General features: G+C 41.5%; 1 protein-coding gene across 1 annotated transcript in view; it reads left to right on the plus strand.

The window, feature by feature from the left end:
- The first annotated feature begins 12,687 nt into the window (after nt 1-12,687).
- The window catches only part of LOC125647321 (uncharacterized), a 17,515-nt gene continuing 8,347 nt past the window's right edge, over nt 12,688-21,855 (plus strand). The window contains exons 1-5 of the mRNA XM_056141972.1: nt 12,688-12,701; nt 13,725-13,882; nt 15,518-15,674; nt 18,602-18,789; nt 20,265-20,501. Of these exons, the coding sequence (XP_055997947.1) occupies nt 12,688-12,701; nt 13,725-13,882; nt 15,518-15,674; nt 18,602-18,789; nt 20,265-20,501 (754 nt within the window). The remainder of the gene's footprint in view (nt 12,702-13,724; nt 13,883-15,517; nt 15,675-18,601; nt 18,790-20,264; nt 20,502-21,855) is intronic.

The following is a 21,855-nucleotide window of genomic DNA, read 5'->3' on the forward strand; positions in this document are numbered from 1 at the left end:
TAAGGCACTTTTAGCCCCCGATTTGAGTAAATCGGTGAAAAATCCTTTTCCCTTCTGCTTTTCAGATTCTGGATCATATTCTTCTGTTGGATGGCTTCTACGTCGTCTCCTCCGATAAGAGCGATAAGGGCGGTCGTAATCATAATATCTCTCTTGATAGACAGGACGTTGTTGTTGTTGTTGCTGTTGTGCGGGGGCTCCACCTAATAATCCACTGATCAGGGGACCCGCCACTTTGCTGGCTATTCCCAGCAGGGCTCCAAGCCCGTGACCCTGCTGCCGTATTAAACCTTTATGGTAGTGCATCTTGATGTAAATGAACTTCGTTAGGGGTTACACCCGCTTTTTATACTTTTTACGCCGTCTCTTTCTCTTCTTTCCTTGCCCCGCTTGACCCACAATGGCATTGGCAATCCAAGGAATGAGAAACCAGATTCCGTGTCCTTTCTGGCGTCTGACTCCTCGATGGTACTTCATCTTTCAATACACTTTGCGGAAATGAAGTTTGACTAAGGAGCGCCCATTTAAAAACCCCATAGGACGCCCTAAAGAATTCATGATGTGTACCTCAATGGTATCGAAATATTTCTTACTCAGTTTCAAATATTCGGCTCGAATCGGTTCCCAACGGGCTTGTTGTCGATCGTCGTATTGACCCGTACAGGGGACGACTCTCAATAATTTCAATTTGTTGGTGCCCACCACTTGAGGATCCACAATGTCACAATACACATACATGGCTTTCAGATTGTCGTAGACATCCATGGTCGTGTTCCCCAAGTAATTCACGTTGATCCATTTCGTCATGGTTTCATCGCCCAGGATCATTTTGTCACTATCCAGACCTAGCTTGTACGCTAAGGGCGTAGGGAAACGAATGCACATGGGGGTGGTTCTCAGTGCTTTCCCATTAAACTGATACTCAACACGATCGTACTCGGGGTGATACACTAAGATCTGGTTGTTCCCCTCGTCGTTAGGATTCCCTAACTCACTCCATACTTTCCACAGGGTTCTCCTTAAGGCTGCGTTGATTTCATTGATTAACGCCAAAGGTTGTGTATAAGCTCCGGGTCGGAAGTGAATGCGAATGATATCGAAGGGAAATAAACTATCCCCTCCCGCAAAGAGATGGGACCATGGCGTCAGATCCCAGGGGACCACCACCTCACACCTGGCCATCGTGACTTTACCCATATTCTCTGTCTTAAATCTTTCCCATTTATAAGTGTTGGGATCTTGGACATGTTTCGTATACGGATCTGGAATGAGAACGTCCACATAAGCCTCGCTATCCGATACGTTTTGTAAGTTGGCCGAGTACATCATTTCGGTCAATCCGACTTCCCATGCTCCATCCGTTAAGTCCATGGTGTGTGGCAATAACGTTTTAAATTGAGCAGTCGTATTCGTCGGAAACGATTCCATCGACCCATCACTCAACAGAGTCATGTAAAACCCTTCTCCTCCAGCCATGATGTCTTAAATGAGCCCCTGTCTCTGTTTCCTTCTCTATTTATACACAACACCGTTTTGTTTTTTCACAATTTTTTATTTGAAACAACATACAACATGACAATACATTCAATTCATTCTTCTTGATCGCGGCCACCACCACCCCACATCAACGCATCCGAGTCTTCCAACTCTAGTGTTCGTCTCGGGACTAAGCGTCGTCGCATCACCAGATAGTGTCGGGTTCCCCAGCAATCGGCTACATCATAACCTTCATTGATCATGTCTTTGAAATGTCGGAGACAGTCCTCGGAATGGTCAAACCAAGGACTCTCATTTAAGGTCCAATCGGATTCGTCTTGTCGTCCCATCAATCCCCAGAAGGCTTTGACTTTCCAGCGAAACTCTTGATACTTGGTCTTCATGATAAAGGCTGACCATCCGTGAGGTATCAGTATACGTTTGTACAAGTACACAGGATGTGTGGACGTTTTGTGTTGTTTACAATGCATCAAACACATCTGCTTATCCGCAAACCATGCCGTTTTCTTTCCCTCTTGTTTCCAGGCGTACTGTGTGTTAGCCATGGTGAACTGATGAATCTGAAGAAGATCGTTCCTGTTTTATACTCGGGCTCGCTAACGTCATTTGTGGACTAGGCATGACGTAACCCACCAAAGAACTTAAGGTCACCATCCAAAAATCGCGATTGGGATCGCCTAAGGCTAACATGACGACCGAAGTGATAATGATGGTTAAACACAGGAATAATTGTGCAAAATACACAATTTCTGCTCGAGGGACTTTTTCACCCAAGAAAGTCCACTGGTTGGTCATGGCCGAATGAGATCCGCTTGCGGAATCCATGAATCAAAACTGGGAGGATATCCTTTCCAACGCACTTTGACTTCTGAAATGACTTTTTTTCCCACACGCCGCTTTTTATACCCTAAGATTTCTTCCACTTCATAGACATCATCGTCTTTAATCACTTGTTGTAATTCCTTCTCGTAAAACGTTCCTTCTAATTCTTCCCCGTGATCATCTTGAATGCGATAGACGTTTCGTCCTGGCACTTTTCTAGAGATGGTAAACAGTTCTTTGGTCCAATTCGGTAAATATCCTTTTTCAAACGTACGTTTGGCTTTACTAATGCGTACACGATCCCCCACTTGCAAGCGACTCGTGGTATCGGCACTCTGTTTTCCATACAAGGTTTTCCATACGGTCAAGACATTCTTGGCATTGACTTGAGCAGGAGCTCGCCGGATACTGCGATGATAGGTATGATTGTAACCATACACCAGATCCCCCAAGACATCGACATACCGTCGTGTTTTATGACGTGTAAAATACCGCCACATGCGTGCTTTCAGCGTGCGTTGAAAACGTTCCACAATACTGGCTTTGGTTTCGGCATTACGGGTCGTAAAGAAATGAATGGATTTGAAGGCTTGACGAAATTCTTTATTGGTAAATTCTTTTCCTTGATCGGACTGAATGCGCACGGGGCGACGTCCCTCTCGAAAAATCCGTCGTAAGCCTCGTATCATTTCTTTCCCCGTTTTCTGTTTTAAAGGCACGACCCAGGCATATTTAGACAGCACGTCAATGGCACATAATAAAAACGTATACCCATTATTGTCTTGTTTCAAGCTGGAGACATCGGCTAAATCTAATTGCCATTGTTCATCCATATCCGTCACTCGTGTTTGTCGTCGCTTGAATTTCCTCCGTATCGGTTTATGCAAGGTATAGGTATCTTGAGCTTTCACCCATTCTCGAATTTGAGACAGGGTAATCTTGTGTCCTAATTGACGCACTTGACGATACAACGCCTGGACTCCCCCATACCCTGTCTTGGGATCGTAATACAGTCGCTGTAAGATCTGTTCTGCTTTCATGGTAGATTTAACCATTTTCCAATTTCACGTGATGTCTTTTTACTGGCCTCCCAGATATTTTTAGGGGTCATCATTCGTCTGGGAGTTTCATAGAACGATTGGTCAAAACCCGAGATTTCTTGAAATCCGCTCTCCTCTTCCTCTAGAGGTCTAGGCGTACTGATTTTCCCTGGTTTGTCCATGGCTTTTATAACATCCCGATTGTTCACATATCCTTTGGGAGCATGAGTCTCTTTTAACGCTTGAGCAAATTCCTCTAATCCCGTGGGGGGATCACGATGTCTTAAGGGTCTTTGTCGTTGGGCTTCGGTCATTAAATCCACAATATTGGAATCGGGAACCCTGCGTCCTCTATAGCTGATTTCTCCTTCTTTATTCCAAGTCACCACTTTGGATTTCTTGAGATGATCGAGTAATAAACCTGCTTTCTTTCGACCCGGTTTATTGACGCTTTTGATAATCTGTTCCTCCAAGTCATCGGATGCTGAGGCGGCTGTGGGTGTTGACGCGGCACTGGCTGCACTGGTTGGGGAGGATAGAGTCGCTGGGGTGGGATGTCGAGCTTGTTGTAAATATTGACGATAGCGATGAAGTTGATGACCGTACAACCCCACTTTTTCTTTCTCGGTTAAATCATCTCGATGTTCAATCTCGTCCAAATCACTGCGTAAACCAATAGTCGAGGTAAATTCGGGAGGTTTAGGTAATTTGCCTTTTAATTCGTTGAGCATCGCTTCCGGTACCAACACCATTTTTCGACTCATGATTTCTTACAAATCTTGCCACACACAAACGAACCCAATCCTTTTTGGTGGATGAGTATACCTCGTCGTTTTTTCACGGGTTGAGTCCGGACTAAGCGTCTTAAGATGTGTTTCTTTCGACCCAGTTGTCGCTTCTGAGTAGGATTGAGAGGAATCACCCCTTTTAATAGATTGTACACAATCTCACAAATCTTTAAAATGCAGTCATTGGAACAATGTTTCAACACCTCTGTCTTTAATTTGCTGGAATAGTGAGGAGCCGCTAACGTCTGCAAGAGCGGTAAATGAGGTCGTAATCGACATTCACACTTCTTCGTATGAGCCATGGTAATGAAGGGTGGGGCCCCTTCCCCCTCCTTTTTATACCTAGTCCAGGACAACGGCACTCGGATGTTTAGGATCAAAACGCTTGTGATGGACGGTCTCTTCGTGACGATTGCGGTTCTCTCTCGCATTGAAGACCAGAGGGCAAAATTTACATTTATATTTCTTTTGCACCTGAACCGTTGTTGAGGTGGTTAAGGGTTGAAATTTCATGCTTCCAAAGGTATGAGCAAAACTCGGTAGAGCAGTATCACTGGTTCTGGAACTTCCTATAGGTCCATGCATGGGTCGTTCCATTTTCTTTTGAGCTAATCCGGCTTTCAGATTGGCTAACGTTTTAGTGGCCTTGGGGGGAGTGGCCTTGGGAAACGGCATCTTCACAATGAGAGGGGTTTTCTTTGGAGCCCAATTGGGAAACGGATTCTTCATCCTGAGAGGTGTCTTCTTAGGGGATTTCTTAGGGGACTTCTTAGGTGTCTTCTTAGGTAAGCGAATAATGAGTTTAGGAATTCTCTGAGGTGATTTTTTAGCTTTCTTAGCCCGTGGTTTCTTGGTTTTCTTGGGTTGTCCCCCACGGGGTTTACGGCCTGTTTCCCATTTGAATAAATGACGGATAATGGTCCCTCCTAAGAATCCGGCGCCTCCTCGTTTCAAAATGGCTTTTTTACGCTCTTCTTCATTGGACTTCTTATCGGCAATGACACTCAAGTCTTGGCGATGGGATTGAATGAACCGCTGAGTGATTTTATTGCCTGGTAAGACGCCTCGCAATAAATTTCGAGCGCCCATCGCAAACCAGTTGAGTAAGGCTCTACGTCCTAATTCAATGAGATGGCTCCGTTGAACGGGATCCCGTTCCCGTTGTAAACGGCGTAACGTTTTGACTAATTTACTCTTCGCGGAAGGTCTACCCATGATGAAGACTGTCTTTCGAATGATACACCTGCCCATGATGTGACATTATTTATACTCTCGGGGGCATGTGCACAACCAAGTTGGTAAAGAGTTGACTTCTTAATCTTAAATCGTCCGACGTCTGAGGACTCAAGTCCACTAGTAAATACCCGTGAGGTACACGGGTGGCGTCCTCATAGGCTGGAAGTAAATGCGGCATTTGTAATTGCCGACTTAACACTCCAATCTGAGATTTATCTCGAGGATTTTTAAACAGCACAAGATAGTGAGCATTCAGACTGATGGTACGATGTTGTACTGCTCGATCAAACAGATTTTGTGTGATATAAATGACACTGGTATTGCGATGATGCGCTTTGCGCGTAAACCAGTCGACAATCGATTCGATGGCTTTACCTCCCATCATATCATCAAAAATGAGTAGATGACGCGTACTGAGATCCGCCACTATCTGCTCATCGTCTTGAGGTATATTGTGGATAAAAGTGACCTTGTCCTGTAAGGATTCGTACGCGGACTGCCATTCTCGATAACACCATACTATCTTTTCGGGAGGCGGTGCAATCCACTGCGTATTTTGTACCAGTTGCTTGACAAATTCCGTTTTACCCGATTTAGAGGGTCCGGCCACCACCATGGTAAATTCATGTTTCAACTGAAAAGGCTCAAGTGTCTCGTAGGTATACATCTTGATAAATGACACAAGTTCAGGAAAATCATACATATTTATTAACAAATAAAAATACGTACAGCTTGCTCAACACCATGTCTACAAATAGGACATTGTTTCAGTCCCGTAGCACATATAGCACAAGTACATAAATGACCACAAGGTAAAAAAGCTATTCTCAAGTCTCTTTCTAAACACAGATGACATTTCTCCGTCGTCGTAGCCGGATTCTCCACACTGTCTACAGACAAGTCTCCCCAATCCTTCCCTGTGTCTCGCATTCGGCTAACGGCGTCGAACATTTGGCGTACCCATTGTTTACCCTTATTACACTTCAGGTAAGGACAGTGAGGATACCAATAAGCATGTTGTATCCAAGGATTGTCGACAGCTCCCCAATGGTGAAGTCCAAAGTTGCAATAAAAACAGCACGTGCTATCCCCGTACCCTTTGTAAAAGTATCCCGCTTCTGCAATGGTAGGTAATAGCTTCTGCAAGTGTTCGGGAGCATTTTCAAACGACGTTACTCGATCTGACAGTAGAGCATAACGTGGTGTACCCGGGTTATGTAGTGATTCGTAGTCCGTCATTTTGCCGACTGATGGTTTTCTCTAGCATGTCCTTTTTAATACCCGTAAGGCAGCGTGTCATAGTTATGAATACGTTGACGTTTATCATATACCATGCGGTATTTCTTCACCAGAGGAATGGTTCGCACATCATGTTGGCGGGTTCGTTGAATAAAGTGCGGATAGCTGACATGGACTTCTTCTTCTTCTCCTTTTAACATTTTTTCCAACGTATCGAGAGACACGACTCTAGAGGCACGATAATTGAGTGTCAATCCTTTGACTTTGCAGACAGATTTTCCCCCCTGGGTCTCGTATGCATAATTTTTGGGCCCGCCCGACATGTACTTGATGATACGATCTCCACCCAATTCATCGGTCCAGCCGCCTAAACTGTTGATAATGGTCGGATTGAACTGGGTCTCGTCGTGCTGATAGATGATACTATCCGTGTCAAAGTATAAGACACGCTCTCCCAAAGGCTGTATCGTCTCGTACAAATGTAAACGAGCATGAGCTGTTGTAAAACACGCCAGCACCACGTTTCCAAAGGGGCAGTCTTCTAAAAATTCTTCTTTCTCCTGATAATTGATCAGCATCATATCACATTCGGGGCGTTCACGATTTTCTAAGAGTTCGATGCCTTTGACTTCTAAAGTGGCATCTTGTAATTTCTGTTGTAATTCTTCTTCTTCCGTGAGATACAGGGATTTGGGTAATTGTAATCGTTGAGCAAATTTTCCCCACAAGCAATTTAAAAAGAGTTTGGCAATGGTTCTTCGGACCGGATTTTTCTGGATGTCTGCCGGATTCATGGCAATGCCTTCTCGTTGCTGAATTTCCTCAATGTAATGTTGCTGCTGTTGGGCTGTTTGACAATCCTCGGGGAATCCGGAAGCTTCTTGTTTAATTTTCAAAAAGGTGTTGATATACGCTCGAAATAAGTGGTCACTGGTTTTCTCAAAATGCCAAACTTCGTAAATGCGGTCGAGACGATAGCCTAGATCTAATGCTTTGTGAAGTTCGGTGGTCACCCAGGTGCCCGTGAGACTGCGTTCAGAATCGGTGTGCTGGCACCGCTCGTCGGGTCCTAAGTTGCGCTGTTCCGCACAGGTGCGGCATAAGGGAAAGAGTAATTTCCCCCCGGTCTTGTAAGGTAATACGGGGTGATACAGCTCTCGGGGTGGGAGGACACGACAACGAATGAGCCCGAAATAGTCTCTGACATCGGTGAAATGGCTGGTGATGACTTGGGGATGGTCGACGGGAAATGGCTTGTATTTCAACACGTACGGGTACAGGGAACAGACATCCACGTATCGCATGTCACCCTCCTCACAATACAGTCGTGTAGCATTGGTCCGGCCTCCGTACAAAGCGTCACGGGGATTCAAAGGATCTTGTATATCGACTCCTTGTAAAAACTCCTGTAAGTCGGCATTGGTCTGGGTCTGACGATCAAACTCGTGTTCCCATATGCTCACGACTGTATAGCCTTGGTCTTCTAAAGCACTGGCTCGTTTTAAGGTGTCCAGGTAGAGGTCTTGATACGTATGCTGAACACGATGAGGATGCATGTCAGTCAACAGATTCGGGTAACAGGTGGGACAGCCGTGCCAGTAACAGCCATAGAATTCGTACACGATACGGGATTCCTCATCATACCCATCTACTGTATAGGGTCCAAGCGTGACTTCACCCCCATTTCTAGCATGTCGTATGCAGTGATGTTGATGTTCTAACCAGGCGAGCCATCGGCAAGCTTTAGCTGAATATCGTCGTGCTGGCCGGTAGCCCATATTAGGAATGATGGCGATGGTATTTTCAACCATGAATCCTCGTCGGTAGGCTAAATTAGCCGTGCTGGCAAACGTGATGGATTCTTGAAAGGGGTCTACTTCCACCAGATCAAACAGGGTGGATTTGAAATGGGCACAACAGCGGCGTAAAATATCCACGTCCGAGATGCAGTAAGCTAAGAATTCTTTCTGGAAATCAAAGACTTTGCCCTCTTGTTGATGGTACCAAGTATAGAAGGCTTCACGATTGGCGGTGGACATATCGTCAGGATTGTAGAAATGAGCGGCCGGGTAAGGACCCACATACTGCTGGTTCTCTGTCGTGTTGAAAAAGTGCGGGAAATATCCTTTTTTCAATTCCGTTAATCCGAAAGCAGAGGGCATCTTGGCAAGAGCAAAGGGTAGAAAGTTGTAAGAATCGATGAATCTCAACCCCAAGACTTGCATGGATAAGATTTTACTCCCGTTCAGGATGACGGTGGGTTTGATACACGCCGTGTGCACCAGGTAATTCAAAATAAACTGCCCATCGTATCCTTTGAAATTGTGGGCAATGATGGTGGCTTCATCGTGTTTGAGTTCCACATGGCCTTGCTCATCGGTCTCGCTCTGTAAGAGCCATTCCATAAACTGTTTTAACGTGTCGGGGCCTTGAAATAGGAAGCGGCGTTGTGATCCGAATCCTTCACAATGAGAACAGGGCTTGTCGATATCCACACTGTCGCAATGTTGACACACACGTTCTGCCACGCATAAATTGGGGATGTGAATACCGTTTTCCTGACTGCATTCGAAATCGTAATAAATGTATATTTTCAACTCCTCTTCTTCTTCTTTTTCTTTCTTAGGTTTGGGTTTCGTCTGTACAAAGCAGTGATGAGGCATGGTGACGACTTTGTGACAGATGCGGCATTCGGTTTGACCCCCACACGCGTGGCGTTTTAATAAATTCTTGGACATCCATTTCTGACACTGGTTACACCGCCCCATTAAACTGCAGACCGTGGTTGTTGTATTACTGCTGTAAGGTTTCAAGTGGGTCTGGTAACAAGCTGCATTTCTGAAAAATCCCTTACAATGAGGGCAATTCGTCTGAGTCCCGTCCGGGGTACAGGGGGTATCGGCTAAACAAAATGAGCATCGATGAGGACAGACGGTCCGATGATCTTCAATGTGACTGTAACCAACATCGCAATAATCGCAATAGTATCCGTTTTCCGTCACTCCAGCCATAGACACAATGGCATCGTAATGCTCGTTATCCAGCAGGATATTCAAACAAGTCCCGTACCCCGGTCCTTTGTAAATAGGTTCCAGTCGTAAACGAGTTGTATTCGTTTTGAATTGAAATATTTTCAATCGATACTGTGGGGCGAGCGCGTGCTGTAATTGCTCCCATTCACGCGGCCCACACGGGTGGTTCATAACACACCCAGCTTGTTCCATCAAGGCTATCGCTTCTCGTTTCTGGTCGAGCGTTTTGAAATCCCCTTTTCTCATGCGTAACCATTTCGTTTCCCATGCCGGGTCGTTTGATTTCTGGCTGTGTAGACGTGCTACCACAATAGCCCGGGACAAGCAGAGAGAATCCTCAGGATTTTGAATGCGAACGATCGCTCTCTTGGAGTTTTTGAATTTCTCCTTATCCATGTGTAGATGTTTTTTCTTAGTGCACCCGCTGCCTTGTGGATATTTGACATGGAAAAAATCCATCTGCACTGCCCCGTCGGTGATTAGGAATTCCTTTTTAGATTGCTGGACGGATTCTATTTTGTTCAGAATTTTGTCCTCGTTGAGCTGATTGGACTGCGTAAATTCGTACCAAATAGCTGAATCCAGAGACGGGTGCCGAATATTTAAACGTAGATAATCATTGGGATTGCACTGCATTTCCTGTTTCACATTTTTTAACATATCCCGGAAGAGCCGACGAATGAAGGTTGTATTTTCTTTCTCTGGAATAGGTTTGAAAGCAACATTGTAGACATTTTCCTTGACTTTAAATTTCCGTGATTGACGTCCTCGTTCCAGTTGAATTTTGTAATAATCCGAAATGAGTTTCTTTTTCCCCCCTCCCCGCTGTAAATACTGTAGTCTTCGTTGATTCTCTCTGCGAAGTTGTAATTCACGCTGCCGTTGTCTGTTCAGCTGATCATTCAAAAATCTCAATCGCTGTTCAATATAACTCCGTGGAAGTCCAGTAGGTAACTTGTCTGACATGATGTCGAAAGTGACACCCAATGCACCGCGCGCCGCTTTATATATATATTACCTGTAGACAGCGCTGGGTAAAACTAGGGACCGTGCCACCTCTGGGGATTGTACTATTGTTCTTTAATAAACATGTCAACTTAAAACCTTGTGTTATTCTTTTAGATTTAATACACTGTTATTCTTTTAGATTTAATACACAGGATTTCACTGGATTTTCAGAAAAATAGCAGGAACTCATTCCAGGAACTCAAAGCGAAAGTACCGCATGCTAAAATTAGGACCATAGGCCAGTCTATTCACCCGCTCTACAACCCCTGCTGGGGTTGACCCCGTCCTAGTGCACTCCGTTGACCCCAACACCGCTTGACCAATCAAAAACGCCCTTACTTGACCTCATTTGCATAAAAAGTGCACTCAGTTGAACTCCCTATCGGGACGCGTTATACTACTACTGCATGTTAATCAGATTTTCGAATATAGTTGATATCTTAGCTTTATCATAGATAATATATGAACAAAACAAAATTTCCTGAAAGGAACTAAGTAAACAGTTTGAAATAATTTCTTGAAAATAAACTTGAAAGATCTACACCATTCCAGGTAATGTAACTATACATTGTAAGTAACAAACAAATCATTAATGAATCACCATTTCCATAACAAGCAATCGGTATATCAATTCGTACAACTCAACTAATCTGGAAAAGTGAAAAGATCATCGAATTAGATTAAGCAATAGTGGGCAAAAATATTATTGATTATTGGTACTTTGATTTGATCGTCTACAAAATTATATAAACACAGTGGTGCTTTCAGAACAGCATAAGGAAACGTTTCCCAACAGTAGTAAGGTTACAGGCGATTGTTCTATTTCAAGATTCAACACACACGTATTTTTTATTAAAATAGATGATTTGAGTTGATGTATTTTCAGTGTAAACATAATAACTTTAAAATATATGTATTCTGAATTACAGACTCCCTCAAACTTAGTGTGGTGGATGGCATTGCACTGCATCAGGGAACTCTTCGCCTGTCACTTGGAAATTTGCATGGCTATTTAAACCCGCAGCATGAGAGGCTTTGGACTCAAGTGGCAGCTAAAGTTGCTTGCAGGCAACTTGGATTTCCTACGTAATTAGATTTAGATGAAAACATTAATTTTATATATCTTTTTTATATGAATCTATCTATCTATCTATCTATATAGTCCCGTGGGGATCCGGGTTAGAATAGGTCCTCAGTACCCCCTTGCTTGTCGTAAGAGGCGACTAAATTGGGCGGTCCTTTGGATGAGACCGAAAAAAACCGAGGTCCCGTGTCACAGCAGGTGTGGCACGATAAAGATCCCTTCCTGCTCAATGGCTATAAGTGCCGAGCATAGGTCTAAGTTTTGCAGCCCCTCGCCTGCAGTGTTGACGTCTCTATATGAGTGAAATATTCTCGAGAGGGACGTTAAACAATATTCAATCAATCAATATCTATCTATCAATTGTAGTAATTAGGGCTATACGGACCTTGAATATTGGCATCCACAGATTTTTTCCTGATTGGCATGCCTTGAAATTAAAACATGTCTACAGTGTAAATACGTTTGTAAAAGTGTAGTTTTAGTGCTAACTGTATTTATATGTACAATGTAGTTCTTGTTTTGTTATTATTCTGTGTTAATATTGGCCACATTATGTAATTCTTTTCGTTTGTCCTGAAGAAGGGACGTATTGTCCTGAAAATTTGACAATCTGGTTGTTCGTGACGTTGGTTATTTTAGTCCTTTGATTAATTGTTTGTATTTGACCTTCTATTCACGTTGTGGATGGACACTTCTAGGTATCGGGTGTTGTTGGATCTTAGTGAACACACACACACACACACACACACACACACACACACACACACACACACACACACACACACACACACACACACACACACACATATATATATATATAAAGCACAGAAATAGCAATGAACTCTTAAATGAACATAACTGCCCTAAGTGAAGAAATATTTAATATATATATATATATATATATATATATATATATATATATATATATATAATAATATAAAATGATCAACGACAGGTACAACCAGATTCTCAAATTTTCGCTAGCATATTAACACAAAATGACAGGGTACCACTAGTCACTACCTATCATCCCGCCCTCAAGAAACTCCACGGTATTCTGAGAAAATACCTGCACCATTCTGTATACCAACAAGCGAAAGACTGATATTTTCAAGGAACCCCAACGGTATCCTTCGGACGCCCCAGAAAACTGAAAGACATGATAGTAAGGACTAGACTGGATAACCCTTGACCTAATGGAGGTTTCAAAACATACCCATACCTCATACGTTAATTATCAAATTATAGCTCAAAAGTCGCAGTTATAAAATATTGGGAAAGTTTTCCTGCAGAACTAATGGCATGACTGCATCTATATCATCAATTGCGATGTCTGTTAGAAACAGAACGTAGGGGAAACAACAGAGCTTCACCGGTCCTCTGTCAGAATCAAGATTTACCAGTAGCCACACATTTCTATGGTAATAATCACCGATATGAGGACATGACAGTAGTAGTTATTGACCTGACCCAAGTTGGTCAGATACCGAAAGAAATCAAAAGGAAAAATTCTGTATGTACAGGTTGACATCATTCAAACCTCTTAGTATCAACAAACCTACTGACTTCACCAGGATGAATACCGACTAGACATTTACTAAATTATGAGCTTCTCGTTTGATCATGTCCCTAATACCAGTACTACAGCCATATTTTTCAATTTATTGCTAACTTAAATCCCCGTTTACCAAATTATCCCCCTTTTAACAATGACATTTATCTGACATATCCAGTCGGTTATGTGTACCAATTTATGAAAGGTGAAGATAGCGAATAGTGATCAATCTCAGAACTCCTATAAGCAATACAAAATAGATAGTTGGGGAAACTCGGACCCCTGGGCACACAAGAGGTGGAATTAGGTGCCTAGGAGGAGTAAGCATCCCCAATCGACCGGTAACACCCGCCGTTCGTTGTCTTCACCTTTCATATGTTTAATGATATTGATAATTCTGTAATTTTATTTTATCTTTTGCAGTTACAAAGTGTTCGTCTATAACCACTTTGCACTGAAAACAGGATGGCAATTGGTTGCACACCTTGTATGCAGTGGAAATGAAAAACAAATCGGACAATGTAGTACATTTTACAATAAAGGAACGTCAACTACGCATTTTTCCGGACTGATATGTACAGGTATGTGTTTTAATATATACAGAGTAAATTCATATCAAAAGATTGGGACATGCAGTGCATTTGGTAGATAACAGAAAACATTTTTGCATATGAAAGAGTCTTGGAACTTTTTTTTAGTGATTGCCGTACACGCCAATGTTCAGGGAGATGATCGAAAATCAAAACTAACATACAAATAATATGTAATCCTGTAATAATTTCCATGCAAAATTTGAAGCATGGCTAATCTACTTTCTTAGACCAAAAAGTACAGATATCTTTTGTGATTTAATTAGTAAGGACTTAATTTGTAGCTCCAATGATAAGCACACTGACTAAACGTAGCATGTTTTAGGCATTCTTCGATAGAGTGATAGCTCTCCTGAACTGTCTGTATATAAAAAAGCACACGTTTTATCATTTTTCCTAATTGATGATAGCTAAAATGTTCTGTAAAAATTGTAAAACTTGTGATTTATTGATCACTACCAACTCATTTACTAATATAAATATCACCGGTCGTAGTTTGTGTACCAAACCTTTAGAGATTTTGACCTGTAATCTTCTAACGTTGTCTACGCTATTGAGTGCTACCTTTGTGTTGGGGAAACTAACTGAGAGAGTTAACTTCATTAAAAAACTTCTCTATAAACAGTTTAATTTCCCTGACCATTCCGTCCTGTGCATAAGGGTCAGGATTCTAGAAAACAATTACCACCATACACTTTAAGTATCCCTTTTTGTAGACAAAGAGTAGATCATTGGATAAAGAATTCAGGTACTACATTTCGATCTGAATGCAATGATCATGAATACGATGTAGTAAAAATAACGTGAATGTGATGGAACTTTTTCTAAATACTCAAAGATATAAACACAGTTATGGACACTGTTGTTGGGTCGGGTGCTGTCTGACGTGTTTCGTGCCGGTTGTTGGGCCATTCTTGGCATGCTGGTTTTGACTTGCCTGGTTGGGAAGTGGGGCTCGCCGGCGCGTATGACCGGTCGGCGGGTGGTTTTTACTCCTCCCGGGCGCCTGTTACCGCCTCTGGTATGTCGAGGGGTCCATGTTTGCCCAACTCTCTGATTTGTATTGCTTATAGGAGTTATGAGATTGATCACTGTTCGTTATATTTACCTTTCATCTACTAGATTCTACTTTGTGACAAGGAGGAAATAATATCATCTGTGTAGTTATGTTTTCTAGTTTACATTGCAGTGCTGAATACGGATGTACCTTTCACAAAATTTGTTATTTACATAGCAAAGTACATGTATGTTTACAAAAAGATTTAGATGAATTTTGAAATTATATAATACATTCTGGAATACAGATCTGATATCGGAAATTTTTCCTCTGAACAAAGAAATGACGTGACTTGTGTTAAGAATCTTGAAATTTAAAAGACTATGATGTTTCGATTTTCATCTCTCAGCTACCAGGGTTTGTTTTATCATCATATATATTATTTGTTTTACATTTAGAGGAAAATTACAAAATATCAATTTCGTACAAAGTACAGATTGATCAACAATCTCAAACATAAAAGCCAGATGACAAAATCAACCAGAAACAGTATGATGTTCTGTATATTTGTTTGAGATTGATCACTGTTCGTCATCTTAATCTTTTCATCAATATCATCATGTTCCTAGGTTTGGATGACTTTGCTGTTCGCCTGTCCGATGGTCAGTATGACCGAGGTCGTGTAGAAGTATCAGTAGGAGGAGTGTGGGGAAGTGTTGCATCATCTAGTGTCTGGACATCAGGCAATAATGCAAGAGTCGTCTGCACTTCGTTAGGATTTGAAACGTACGTATTCTGAATTACAAATTACTAGGGGTGGAAATCAGTCAAAATTTTATAACCGGTTAGTCGTAGATTCTTTCGACCGATTATCCAGTTACTAGTAACCAATGTTTGGGGAAAGTTTATTCAAAAAGTTTCAAGGATATTTAAAGTCAAAGCTAGTCCATACTTGGATTTTTTTAAACATCATAATACAGATTGAACTCTATGATTAAGGATGTTGTCCATCATAGGCTCTTTAATCCACCGTGGGTTAGGGATGATATTCCTTCCGAATCATGTCGCCAGGTCCTTAAACTCAAATTTACTAACAACAGAATAGATGTCGTCAACATTACCAACACTTTCCGTCATAAAAAGTTCAGTTTAATATTCCAACTCAATTTCAACTGTACACCCTGTATTTCCTCCAAATATACTTCTACTATTGCATCCAAACTTTTAATTACAAACTTTGAAGTGCATATATATAGACCATCTCTTATAATTAATCCACCACGTGTTCTTCTTCTACGTCTTCTTTCCCTCCGTGTGGACCTGGGTGTGAAAAGAATAGGTCCTCGGCACCCCGTTTGCCTGTCGTAAGAGGCGACAAAATAGGGGCAACCAGTTTGCAGTGGGTTGCAACCCGAAGGGACGGAAAGAGTGATACTGGTGGTTTAGGTTTACAGACACTGGGGTTTATAGTGTCTGTTGACCACATTCTACATTGGCCCCGACGTCTGGTAGACAGGACGTCAAGTTTGACCGGAATTGATTAATCGGCTGGTCATGCCGCTGATAATATCTTCATGACATAGTATTGATATACGTGCAATATCCTTATAAGTATCTTTCCTGCTTTTGCAATTTTCCAATACGCCAGCATTTTCATGTCGATATGTATATATCAAGTTGTGGCTCAGGGTCAATCAGGTAAGTCTTATCTGAGTATAGATTCTTTGTATCCTTAGGGTCAATCAGGTAAATTTTATCTGAGTATAGATTCCTTGTATCCTCTTGGTGTCAGTCTTACAGGAAGTCCGTTTGACTTGACATTGCCCTTGTTGGCGCTCCGATGCGGGCGGGGAGCAAGGAATCTGAAATATTATTCATTCTACTATGGCTACTTTAAAAAAAGCGTTGTTTCTCAACAGCTTTAGAGACCACTCTAAATGATGAGCAGATTACCCCTGTTACCGAGCACTGGTCCCGTTTCATCACACTTGAAGCAGAAGTATCAGGCGATCAGACAAAACCTTTAATAAAGGTCTCGCCTTTTGTTATACCAAAAGGTCTACAAGGAATAATTGGAAATCCATAATCCGTCACAAAGTTGAAATCTGCAGCTCTTCTTATAGAAGTTTAAAATAAACAACATTCTACTTCCTTGCTGAGCTTGAAAGATCTAGCTGGTATACGTGTCATTGGTAAACCCCACTAAGGCATCCTTTTTGACAGAGATCACGACTTGGATGACATCCCTGAACAGGAAATCCAAAAAGAATTGGAACACCAGGGAGTGATCGATGTCAAAAGGTTTACAAAAAAACCAAAAAAACAACAACAAAAAACCGGAATGACAACATAGAACCAACAAATACTTATTTACAAACTTTTGGAATGCCAATACTCCCAACAAATATCAGATCAAGAGTCGGGTTTTACCTGATGAAAATAGAAATGTTTGTACCAAATCCGCTGCGTTGTTTTAAATGTCAGCGATTTGGCCATGACCAAACAATTTGCAAAGGCTCCAAAGCCTGCTTCAGTTGTCGTGAGGAGGGGCATGATGGAAAAAGTTGTCACCATGAACACAAATGCAAAAACTGCAAAGGTGACCACATGGCCTCCTCTACACGATGTCCAATCTGGATTAAAGAAACAGAGATACAAAAGATTAAAGCAAACAAACGCTTAACTTACCACGAGGCCAAAACACTTTTCAATTTGTACAATGTTCCTAAACCAAATCTGCCATCATATGCAACAGTGTTAAAATCATCCTCAGTGAAGGATATGTCGACTATAGTCTGTGAGAATGATTTCAGGACCTGCAGCTTAGGTTGTAGCTGCGACCAACGCAAAGTATGTAGCTGCAACCCCTGCGGAGTCTGTAGCTGCAGATGCAGCCAAACAATATAGGAGACGTAACTCATCTCCTAAAGAAAATAAACCAAAACAGTATAGAGATCGGGTACCCAAGGGGGCGAAAGATCCCGTCGCTATACATAATACATTTGGAGTCTTGGAGGAAATGGAGTTTACTCCATCACACTCATCATGAACCCGGAGTTTTTCTCCAAAAAATAACAAAGGGAAGATATCTTTGGTAACACACAAGAAATCATGAATCGCCCAACATTTATTTAATGGAATTGTCGAGGTTTTAAAGTAAATTTCAATGAACTATCGTCAAATGCTGTCTGACGTGTTTCATACCGATTGTTAAGCCGTTCTTGGCACACTGATTTTGACTGCGGATAGCTCCGTTTACCTGATCAGGATATAGGGCTAACGGCGGATGTGACCGGTCAACAGGGGATGCTTACTCCTCCTAGGCACCTGATCCCACCTCTGGTGTGTCCAGGGGTCCGTGTTTGCTCAACTATTTATTTTGTATTGCTTATAGGAGTTATGAGATTGATCACTGTTCGTTATCTTCACCTTGCATTCAGAACCATAGCCCGGTACCCATATGTTTATAAGAAACGCATCTGAAAGATACAGATAAGATAAATATCAAAAACCATATTATGTATAACCATTACGCTCAAACAGACATAGCCTCTGGTGGTTCTTCTATAGCAGTCCATAACAACTACATTCAGTGTTAATGTGTAACCTCCTCTGATAGACATAGATGTCCCTAATCCTGAATTCACAGCATGATCTGTTAGAACACTTGATTGGAACCATTAATTGAACGTTGTGGGTTTTCTCTCTTCCAGTGGGGTAGCTGTCACTAACGGCACTTACCTGTACGGAACAGGACCTGTTTGGATTCGAGACTTGAACTGTGGTGGTAATGAGAGATCAATCCGTGACTGTTCCTTTACCATCAGCGGAACAAACTTCTATTCGCGTTCATCATCTAGTCCCGATGTCGGTGTTGTCTGTGTCAACTCGCTCTATACAAGTAAGTCACAACTGTAAATTTCAGACTTTTAAAATTTCTAACAGACTCCTTAGCCTTATGTAAAAGATACATGCTACAAATATTTCTTTGCTAGTACAACGAATCCGAATCGGTGTTTCTCCTATCTACAACCACACTTGTACTTATCTCTCTAGTTCTTCCAGACCTTTCTCATGGCTGGGGAGCTTTCACTCGGGTTTTAATTACTGGTATATTATCACAAATTTAAATCTGCATATTTGGACTCTCCTTGGAAAATAAACTAATATCAAGGCTTTATGACAACACTACAGCCTTTCAAGAACCCTCTTGATCGTAATTATGCCTCTTTAAAGAATTGTTTTTTAATGTTTGGGGTGATAGTAAAATATGAATATCACCCATTTATCTGACCGGTAACGTAGCAATTTAAATCTACTCCTAAGCATGGCCTCAGTCGATACTGTACCAGTCTCTTGTAAACCTCCGGATCTGTAATATTAAGCAAAGAACTATTGAACGGTAACCGGTCCTCTTTGAAAATGTTTTGATGCTGAAAAGTGATTAAAAGTTTCACGAACAATTACCTGTCAAATCGCAAATGAAGTGATATTTTCATAATTCAAAGATGGTTACTGCGACCTTCCGTAGAGACGTGATAGCTAACAACATTCCAAACGCTCCTATCTCTTTCCTCGACCGTCGGTAGAATCATTTGAGGGGTGGGGGTATGGTCATGTTTTTGGGGGACATTTTTTACTGAAATTAATACTGGTTACATTTAAAGCAATCATAATATATGTATTCCTTCTTATAAATTTTCGTCACTGTTAAGTGAAATTAACCGTTACATAAATATTTCTACGTAACCCTTTAAAAGATCTATCCTTTTAAAAACATGTTTATTTCATTTCATTCTATGAAATATTATATTTGATACTGCAAATACTAGATTGTCCGGGACCGCCGCGGTGGCCGATAGGTTAGAGTGTTCGCCCCACATCCGGAAGGCCGGGGTTCGAATCCCGGCCGCGACAGACCTAAGTCGTTAAAGCGGTAGTGACAGTTCCATCGCCAAACACTCGGCATCAGGTGTGAATGTCACGGGTCCTCGGAGAATACCTTAAAATCGGATGTCCCGTGTCACAGTAGGTGTGGCACGCTAAAGAACCCTCACTTCTCAATGGTCGTAAGCGCCGAGCATAGGCCTAAATTTGAATCCCTTCACCGGTCTTGGTGACATCTCCATATGAGTGAAAAATTCTGGAGTGAGACGTTAAGCAAGATAGAATCAATACTAGATTGTCCGATTAAAACGTTTGTTCAAAATTTATCAGGAAAACAAGTTTGTAGCATTTAGCCTGTGACTGCAATTGTTCAGACAGAATCTCTCCAATAAAGAATTTTAAGCCCATTTTTCCAACAAGGTAACTGTTTTAGAATCCATAAGATATGTACGATCGTATTTATATGCAATTTCAAAAACAATGTTGAAGGGTCGACAACTTTATCAACGATAACTTCGGAGTCGTCAAATGGAATTCAGCTTAAAAACGTTTCAACAAACGATTCATCTCCAAATAATGAGGATGCCATTGATGCTACCAAACTTAAACCTAAAATCCTCAACGAAGTGCTCCATGAAAATGCCGTGATGTTCATTGCAATTGCTGCAGCAGTTTTCTTGGCAGCAGTTCTGATTAATCTTGCTGTGTGCTGGAAGTTTAGAAAAGGTAACGAACCATCTATTACAATAACTTTAGCTTTGAGTCATGATTATTTCTTCGTTCATTTGAAATTAACATGAATAGAAGCAAAGTAGTATCCGTTTTTCTCTCATATCTACGTATGTAAGACACAGATATTCTATGAAAGAAAGGTATGTAAGATATTTCTATCTTTCATATTACGTGACGTTTATCTTACATATCCCGTGACGTCATAATCAATACACAACTAGCTTGCAACTTACCTCGCCTCGATTGACGAACACTAGCGTCTGCAAAGCTCTTGTACAAAAAATGACAGAATGTAATGTCCCTGATAATCTCCAGGTGTATGTGACCGGACACAAAAATACACATTCCTTGAACAATTACCGCACACTCAACAACAGTCACAAATTCCTCATACACCTATGTCATCCGGTGCATTATGCTCGTTCACAGAAACCCAGCCCACATGGTCTATTACTTCTAGGCCTACCTCCACATTCACTCTGTCAACGTCTACTGTTCATGTTTCAGGTGAAATAAGTGTCTTCAATGTCCATGAGACTCGAGTCCTTGCACGCGTGAAAAACGAAAGTCTAGCCATGCCCATATTCACCAACAAACACCACTTGGAATTCCTCTTCACACACTTGTCATTAAATAACTGCTCAATTAATATCAATATCAATGCTCCTCTAAGAAAAAAAAAACCCCGTGCAGTTGTGGATGCATATTCTGATTAGGTCTGTCAAAATGTTTCGCGCTGATGACTGTCGAGTTACATCACGCACCCTGATTATTGATTTATTCAAAGAGGAATAACTCTAATACAATTCATTTATACACTCGTCGGCCGATTTTTTGTCGGCAACATAGTTGCCAAAATGAAGGTCGTAGAATTCGATTCTGGTGCTATTTTTAATGTACAGCGAAAAATTAATTAATTGGAAATTTCTCAAAATGGCGTCGCTAGGCACAAGGAAAACGGAAAACTTTATAAATATGAGAGAAAAATACTCTCTTATGAGTTGCCATGAAATATTAAGGTGATTCCACCCTCGGGGTTGCTAAAAAGCGGTAAAACCCTCGGCAAAGCCTCGGGTTTCACAGATTTTTTGCTACCCTCGGGTGGAATCACCTTATATTTCATGGCTACTCATAAGAGAGTCTTATAATCTTCCTAAATGGAAACTCACATGTGAGGAATTGAGATCACAATATCCTGTACTATTCATCGAATTCTAAGGTACATAAATATATGTGAATGTCGTGCATTTCACATCAGGCAAATGAAATATTTAGACATTACAATAATGAAACATCTCCCAATATAGAACGATATGACTGGTTGTTTTCGAGTTGTGATCATGAGTCA

Source organism: Ostrea edulis, chromosome 6, assembly GCF_947568905.1.
Source record: "Ostrea edulis chromosome 6, xbOstEdul1.1, whole genome shotgun sequence".
Classification (NCBI taxonomy): Eukaryota; Metazoa; Mollusca; class Bivalvia; order Ostreida; family Ostreidae; genus Ostrea; species Ostrea edulis.